The sequence below is a fragment of the Plutella xylostella genome, chromosome 29 (genome assembly GCF_932276165.1).
Source record: "Plutella xylostella chromosome 29, ilPluXylo3.1, whole genome shotgun sequence".
Taxonomy (NCBI): domain Eukaryota; kingdom Metazoa; phylum Arthropoda; class Insecta; order Lepidoptera; family Plutellidae; genus Plutella; species Plutella xylostella.
The window spans coordinates 351,954-361,083 of NC_064009.1; the positions used below are offsets into that span (position 1 = coordinate 351,954).

At 37.2% G+C, this 9,130-nt stretch overlaps 1 protein-coding gene across 1 annotated transcript in view; it reads right to left on the reverse strand.

Annotated features, from left to right (window-relative positions):
• Positions 1-8,334, reverse strand: part of LOC105387463 (low-density lipoprotein receptor-related protein 2) — a 184,751-nt gene extending 176,417 nt beyond the window's left edge. Inside the window, exon 1 of the mRNA XM_048631639.1 lies at positions 8,020-8,334. Coding sequence (XP_048487596.1) covers positions 8,020-8,101 — 82 coding nt within the window. The 5' untranslated portion in view covers positions 8,102-8,334. The remainder of the gene's footprint in view (positions 1-8,019) is intronic.
• Positions 8,335-9,130: the final 796 nt, after the last annotated feature.

Here is a 9,130-nt window from a genome sequence, read left to right on the forward strand (position 1 = left end):
ATGGAAGGTATGCTTTTATGTTATTATTATTTACCCTTGGTGGTAAGTATGTACCTAATCCATCAGCACAAGACATAACACGCGATGTCACTAGGGAGCGAAAGCTGTCAACTGTCAGCCGACTAATATCTGAAGTGCCTAATTAATTAATGAGTTTGTGACTATCATACTAATGCCGTTAGCAAGACGGATTATTCTGTTAATATGGGCGTACAACAGATATAGGTAACATCTTCAGTTAACTATAAACAAAATGTAGGTAGCTAGTTGTCTACAGTTGATGTTGACTTACCTTAATCCTGATGACACCTGCCGCGATAAGGTGGCATCAACACCGCCACCCAAACGTCCTAACAACCTTGTCACTCTAAATAAAGCACAAAAACTAAGTTAGAGCAATTTCTACTGCAAGCAACCAACCGTACAGTGCGTTGACCTACCTACACCGCCACCGTGTGTGCTATGCGAGCGTTTACGCGCACAAGTTTAACATCCACTGCTGCGTAGTGACAAGCATTAGAGGTAATGTGCTAAATATGTGCGTCAATGTACATAATGACGGTGAGTTATGGTCGCCGGGTGAGGCGGCGGCGGTGGAGGGGTAATGTGGTTGACATTCCATGCACGAGGAGCCTTGTGTGGAGTGACATTGACTCTGCTGGGTTCTGATTATTTGATTGTTTTCTGATTGAAAATGTTATCAGATTAGGAAACTATTAATAAATAGGCTATGGAAACCTGGGAAGGGACCATAGTACCTACTAACTTTCTTACAAAAACTTTTAAGACTGATGGTAAATTTCCAATTTGGATGATCTAATTCGAAGAAATAATATTCCTAATGTAATAATAGTGTTAGAACAAACGTTCCACTTACCTAATTAATTACGTAGATCACGTCTGTAATTACGATGATTAATCATAGAAGTATTTCTGGTCAATTAGTAAAATAAAAGTGTGATTATTTTCATACGTCTCACTTTGTGGTCTCACTCAAGTCGCAAAAACATATCTTATCTAGAAGCATTTGATGTAACGAATGAGTTGTTAAGTTATCTTCACGGTTTGTTAACAGTTAAAAATAATAAACATGCACTAGTTCAATGGTGAATAGTTTATTTTTTTTATATTTTATTAATTTCTTATAAATTATGCACCGCGGCATAGGCTAGCGTTCGAAAAAATATATTTTTACTTAGTCCCTTCAATAATTATAATAATGAAAACATTCAAAATATGGAATCTTTAAAGTGAAAGATGTCAATAGCAGCCTCGTCTGTAGTAGATAGTAGATCGTCGTACATAGATATCCAGTTACAATGGCTTATTCAATTAATGTTTTCTGTAGAAGATATTATCTGAGTGCATCAAACAGATTTCACAATTCACATACATACCTACAACTACAACAAACAATTATCTTGCACTTTCCTCTCGCTGCAGTAATCTCATCCATGTTCTTATGTGTATGTTTTTCTATGTTGTATACATAGATTACATAGCTATGTGGTTTAGAAGAAGGTTATTTTATGAAAAACTTACTTTCGTTCAGTTCTGGATATTATTATGCCCCTCTAGGCTTTGTTAACGTTAGTATGAAACTGCAGTAACTTTTTTGTGATTTCAAAGTAGTATGTCTCATAATGAGAAGATGCACTCCTGTCAACTGAAGTCTCACTCATAAAATTAACGTATTATTTATTGTCACCCCAAAATTAAATATTTTCTGTAGAAGTTGTAGTCCTAGGTAACCTAAGTCCATACCATAGGGTAACACTCTTTTTTTATAAATACCGAACCAGTTTGAATACTTTTCTAACTAGTTAAACCAATCAGACGTGAGTCGGATGCAGTTTTTTTTAATGAATACGGCAGTAACGCCACTTCCCGGTTGTGCAAGACACGTTGTTGTACGCGAGTGTAGTCGTGCATCGAGCAGGAATGCTGGTGAAACATAACTATAGTTATAAAACTTGCTAGTATATTTCGGCGCAGTAATAAGTGTTATACTTAGATACTTAATTAGTTTAGTCTTGAGTAGCCGTGATTTACCTACGAAGGATATAAAACTAGTAGGTTGTGGCAGACAGTGAAATGGACGAGGAATATGACTTGGTAAGTATTAGGTATATAGTCCGGTCGCTTGACATAAATTGTCGTAAACGAGATACCTACCCCCAACCACATTATTTGACCACGCACCAGGTAGGGTATTTCCAACTTCTTAGATTGTATATTCACATAGGATAACTAAACAAGTATGTTTATTTATTTTATTTTATTTTACTATATTAGGAAAACTTAACTGATTTATTTAGTAGATAACAATGACAGGGTAGCTTATGTTGCACAAGTTTCCACCTCTAGGTAGATTAGTTAGGTAGTATAGGGAGGGTTAACTAAAGCTTAGACTTAATCTAATCGCAAATACACATAACTTTATAACAAAAAGAGGGAGTTAAATTATAAAACAAAAAACAAAGAAATCAAACTAAATTAAACTAACCAGGTTTATGAGAACCAAAGTAGTCAGAAACCAGCTCATTGGAAATAGATGCTATGCTATTGATAAAAATGTCCATGTCACTGTGGTCACGCAATATATTATTTAAGAGATTAGGTACACGCCAGAAGAAAGAGTTCTGCCTGTAGTTACTTGATACAAGGGGAACATAGAGTAAAGACGGCTGACGAATTTGCTTGGTTGGAGTGAAAAATTTAATTAACGAAAGCAACTCAGGGCTGTCTACTAAGCCGTGAATAATTTTTAAAAAGAAAATGATGTCAGCAATTTTACGGCGGTTGGATAATGGAAGTAGGTGATGACGCTTGCAGCGATCATCATAGCTGGGATCAGCTATACCGGTCCTGTAGGACAAGTATCGTAAAAATCTTTTTTGTATTTTTTCGACCCTGTCAATATATTCGCGATACCTAGGATTCCACACTTGTGAGGCATACTCGAGTATGCTTCGAACGTATGCACAGTAAATTATTTTTATAGTTTTGATTTTGGTGAAATTTCTAGATATTCTGATTAAGAACCCCATTGATTTATTAGCCTTCGATATAAGTTGATCAATGTGATGATCAAATAGGAGTTTTTCATCATGAACAACTCCCAGATCTCTGACCTGATTGACTCTTATTAAATCGGTGTTTTTCAGCGAGTAACCAAACTGAAGAGGGCGGATTTTGCGAGTAAATGTGATCAGATAGCATTTGGAAACATTAAGATCCAATTTGTTGGCCAAGCAATAACTATCCAATCTACATAGATCAGACTGCAAGTCAGTTTGGTCGTCTGCGCTACAGATCCTCTTTGCAATCTTCATATCATCAGCAAAAAGGAAAAGCTGAGAGTGCTGAAAGCAAGATGTTATGTCATTAATGAAGATTACAAAGAGGAGAGGCCCGAGAAGGGACCCCTGGGGAACTCCTGAGGATATTTCAGTAAACGGGGATAAGAATGTTTGACCGGTTTTTGCATAATCTCTATCACGTCGAAAGACAAGATAACGTTCGTCAAACAGTTCACTATCTGGAATATTTTCTGGTAGCCAACTCTCACAGATTGCAATAACATCATAGGAGTGCATAAGTACATTTCTATAGAATGCATCCGTCTTTGTCCTAAGACCCCTTACGTTTTGAAAGTACAAGTTTAGTGAGTTAGAGAGCATTAAAGTTGAGAAGGTAAGATTAAATTAATGGGTAAAATATGTAGCAAGCAACAGGCAGGGCTAGTCGAAAAGCGGCTGTATAATTTTGGGTTAAAAAATTGAAAACTTTAGGACTGGCGCACACCACAGCAACATGAAGCCAATAAAAGCTGGTTATGATTAGTACAAAGTTTCTCACAATTAAAATACGGTACAAAAAATACAATATACCTAAAATATATAAAAATGATACAATTACAAAATTTTGGCTAAATCTGTCTCGGTTTTGATGAACAAGATAGGAGACGTAGGATTTTTTCGAACATGGATTGCGCAGTTTTTTACCCAAACGAATTGAAAATTTTTCGCCTTAGCTAGCAGTTTTGTCTTGTTCAGGAGTAATTTGTTATTCTCCGTGAGATGGTCGTTAACAAACACCTTATCGGCGCAATTGGCGAATCCCAAGTCAGAAGCAGAGATTCCACGGTGACTTCTCGCGGCCGCGACGAAGTTTTCCTTCAAGTACCGGTTCGTGAGGCAAGCCACTATGGTCTTCGGGCCGGTGTTGCTGCTGCGAGAGCGAATACGGGTAACGAAGTTTATATCCTCCTTCTTTAATTGGAAATCGCATATATTGGCTAGTTTTAGAAGAAGCTCAAACAGGTTTTCGGTTTTGGTGTAGGGGATGCCTTTTAACTCGATATTATTTGAGCGAGACCATTGCTCCTTCTCATCAATCTCTCTTTGAAGTTTAGATACTTTCGTTTGAAGAGATGTTATCAGCTCTACCGCTTTCTCCGTCTCAGATACACGGCGATCAATCGCGTTAGATTTTATTTCAAGATTTTTTACTGAATCGTGGGCAAAGTCGACGGAAGTTTTCAATTCAGCTATGTCCACCTTTACTTGCTTCATATCTAGAACCAACTGCGGTATAGGTGCAACCATTGCGGATATTTTTTTAATCTCATCCATGAGTGATTCGTTTGTAACGGGTGACTTAGGTTTCGGAGAAGGAATATCCGGTGAATTCCCAGACGTTTTGCAGGCAGTACAGCGCCAAGACTTCTGTCTATCACCTAGTTTCCTATATCCGACCTCTGTAACTCCAGAGCAAGGAAAATCCAGGAATTGCTTACAGTTACTGCATCTAGCCCCATCATTGCAGCTATTATTGCAGCGAGCACAGGTGAACATAATTAGTATTTGAAAGAGTTGTTGAACGTCGAGTCGTTCGCTAATGGTTCAGTGACTCACTACGTGTTATACGTGTAGTGTCTTTGTTAGGTTGAGTAGGCTTATTTCGCCACGGCGCTCACTTGTCGAAATGGCTCAACGGCTAGGACGCCCGCACCTCAATCAGGAGACCCGAGTTCAAATCCACATCAGCCAACTGTTTTTAATTTTTCGCTTTCTTCATAGAGTAACGAAGTAGGTACTCACAGCAAGGAGAGAGACGAAGCAATACAGAAACCAATATGGCGCCGTCCTCAAATGGGAATCTCCTCAAGATAGTAAGAGAGCCACCGATATTTCTGCGATCACTGAATTTAGTAGATTGATTTAAAAATAAATAATTTAAAACTTTGAGTTTAGTAACATAAAACACGTCTGTCCGCTGGAAGTTAACGTCTCCGAAAAAAAAAAAGTTCTTAGGGCAAATTCAGTTTTTAAAACCTGCCTTATTATTATACTGAGTATATCGAACTATTATCGTAAGCAGCGAGTAGGTAGGTACTGGTATTGAGTTCAAACACAGCCGTGGCTTAGCGGTTAAACAAGTTCAAGGCAAATAAGAGACCAGTTTTGAGACTTGGTCGCAAAATTACCTATCACTATCCTTGTCTAAACACCCGAGACAGAAAGAGCTGGCTTCACAGTACTTGATAGCTGGGTTATGTAAGCAACCAGGTATTCAATGGGATAGAATTAATGTATGCCAAGCCGATACTGTTTGGAGTTGGTTTAAGTGTTAGTTCTATGCAGGTTCTATGTCTAGGATTCAGTTGCTTCTATTGGTAACCTACCAGTTAGGTAAAGTAGATTAGATTGTAGGTTCAATCTGAAATGGTTGCTATGTTAATAAATACATAGTGTGCATAAATTTCAATTGGCGTGAACTGTGAATATGAAAATGCAGGTATATTTTAATGTAGGTATTTATAAAATGAAATCCTTTAACATGAATCGGAATGCAGTAATAATGCTAGACTCAGGCCAATCTCAAATCGTATTGTTGATATTGTAATTAAATTATTATAGTTATGTTTAATGAAGTTTTTTTTACATTACATTAAATTAGCTTATCTCCTAGTTTTCCATAAGTTGGACCTACACAGTACACAACTACAAACAAAGTTGAATTGAATCAAACACGTCACACCAGTCCTCTAAACCCGAGGTGTCGTCAACAAAGGTGAATAAAACAGACTCATCATTTCATCGCCACTTATTAGAACAATGAAAACGAAGAAGAACCATTGAAGGGGAAATATCACAAAACGGATTATGTATTGATATTGAATACTGAATTTGTTCATAGCACTATTATTATAAATTTACTTATCTAGTGTAACATATAGTTTCCTATACATGTAAAATTGAAGACTTTACGAATGAAAAGCAGTATAAATCCAAAATAGTGCCTACTTATTTAGTCATCTGAGTCCAAAGTGTTAGGTGAAACCCTATGATACATCACAAAATTATAATTTGATCTTGACTTTAGCATGGCTAATGTAAGCCAATAGTTCTTTCGGTGACTGAAAGCCGGTCCAATTATTATGGACAGAAAAGCTATAGGTATTACACATTATGATGGCCATATCTGGCATGTCACATCTCTCTCTTCCCCAGTGCTGAGGTCACCACGTTGTCTCCATATTGTTCGACACTTCAGTGCAGCGTCTCTTTAACTGACTGCTTCCGGTTCGACGCCGGCCGTGACCGCTTTATTGTCAGCGGACTGTGGACTTTATGCCCGAAGAAATAAGGATGGCTTGAAGGGATACGACTGACACATTTGAGCATATAAATAAATGTGAGAAAAAGTGTGGATTGGTGGTTGCCTGATGAGTTCTTTATAGTCAGTAGTTTGATGGCCTCAAGTATTCTAGAAGGTAAGTAAGTATATAAGTATGTATTCATTTGTATTTAATAAATACACGTGAACATGACTTAAACTTAAAGACTGTCCATTTCTTTCATACCTACCTACCATTGTATACTATGTAAATCAGTATGTACACTGGGTTAACCTACTAAAGTACTAATCTAGTGTGCAGGTAAAAGAGACACACAAGACGTCTACTAAATATGTAATTACTTAATTAATTAAGTACCTACCTACCATAAAGTAGATAATTACTCACTTACGTACAGGTGTCTCTGACTAGAAGTACCTATGTACTAACTACCTAGTCTGCGTAGCCTAGCACCTGCTACATGTATGTGTATAGTATAAATAAGAAGGTAAATAAATTACAATATTGTTGACTGAGGACTTATTTTAACCTAGTTTTATATACGACTGCCTTACATAGTTTAATTACCAATAGTATTGTAGGTACCTATAGGTCAGCGTATTTTAGCAAGTTATATAAACTATCTTATTGAGTTAGATATTTGACGTACCACATTTTCAAAACAATATTTCTAATAATACTATTAGATAGAACTTAGCTCCCCCGTTGAATTCTTTTGTATAGACATTCATTGACGTGGAACGCTCATCACATCGACTTGACTCAAAACATTGCGCTACTTTTCATCTATAAGTTTAACTTTATTATAAACGAGTCATTTAAGGAGGTATTAATAACTTTGTTTATTTTAATGTAAGTAGTTAGGTTTATGTACAAAAATTACACTAAGAAAAATTTGTAAGTAGTTACTACTTACCTACCTAATTATTTACCTACATCGATCAAGATTTGAGATTACTAACACCAGCTACGCAAATCCACCCAGGTAGGTAGGTATTTACTCAGTGCTTATAACGAAGACGTTCTTATTAGCGTGTCGGAGTTTAATGAACCTTAGAAAATACATAAGTTAGCACGAAAACAGGCGAGTTGGCTAATATTATGCATGGTCGCGTCCACTAAAACCCAGCTCGAGCGTCCACAGAACTAGAAATACGAGCTACCGGTTCTACCAGGCATTACCGGCAAAAGCCTTTCTTCAAAAACTTTCAAGTTTCCATCCAAAACTAGTTGGCAACCTACAAAAGTACCGGTCAACTTTTTATTGCAGTTTGACGGCGAAAAAAGGTCGCATTGTCGGGATTAAAAAAGTTTGCGCTCCCGCTGTAATGCGATTTGAAAATAGAACGAGAAGAAAATGGTGTCGTAGGTACCTGATAGATGTCTCGTGTCGATCTGTGCCGCGGCCTCTGCAGCCAGCACCAGTGCCAGCCAGCAGGCTAAGCCGGCCCGCATCTTCAGCTCACACCACTCCACACATCAACACAACACACTGCACAAACAAATGGCAAACACTGGCTGGAAATGTTGAAACTTTAAAACTAAAAAGAGCAATCCAAGTGGCAGCGTTCGAAAGTTAGAACTCGGATGAATAACGGTTGGGAAAGTTTTGGTGACGTGTCTATGGTGCGTGTTGTCGTGAGCGCCGCACGCCTGTGCCGAGCGAGCGCCGAGCGATGACTGCCGCCGCCGGCCGGCGCCGCGGGGTTGCAACAAGAACAAACCTCATTTTGCACTAAAGCCTACTTTTTGGGACCAGAGGAAATTTTTCAAAGATAGTTTATATTGTATTATGGTGATTCAGTAATCTTTATTGCCTAGATTAGCAAGTTTTCTAAATAATATTTAGACATAACCGGTGGCACATACCGTAAAGTTAGAAAAAAAAAACTGCTGGTCACATGCATTTCCGTAGGAGTGCCAGTCACCTCCTCGACCTTCTTTAAGCAACCACTCTCGCCTCTAAGGCTGGTCTACTCAAAACCTTAATGTTTCTTGGGCAGATATCATTAAGATTGTAAGAGCTAAATGTCGGTTGCCTTACTTATTTTTTAAATTATTTATTTTAACACTTTATTGTACACATAAAAGCAAAACAATATAAAGAACAGTTACAAATTTAATAAAACACATAGGACGTATACAAAGGCGTTCTTTGGTGTTAAATTACCTCATATTCAGTAAGTACCATATAGTATAGTACCATAGTGTATACTGTATAGGTATTATTACTAAAAGTAATTTATTCGTGACTACCTAGATGGAGAGAAATTATATTTTAGAAAAGGATAAACAAATAGAGATATACTTAGTTAATGTACACATACACATACTTAACACAAGAAAAATATTAATTACCTACACTTATTAGGTACGTATTTACTACCGTCCTACGTATTTAATAGGTACCTAATATAAATATACTACATAAGTCACAAACATTTAGTTTATACTTACTTTTAATACAAGTTTTTTTTAAATATG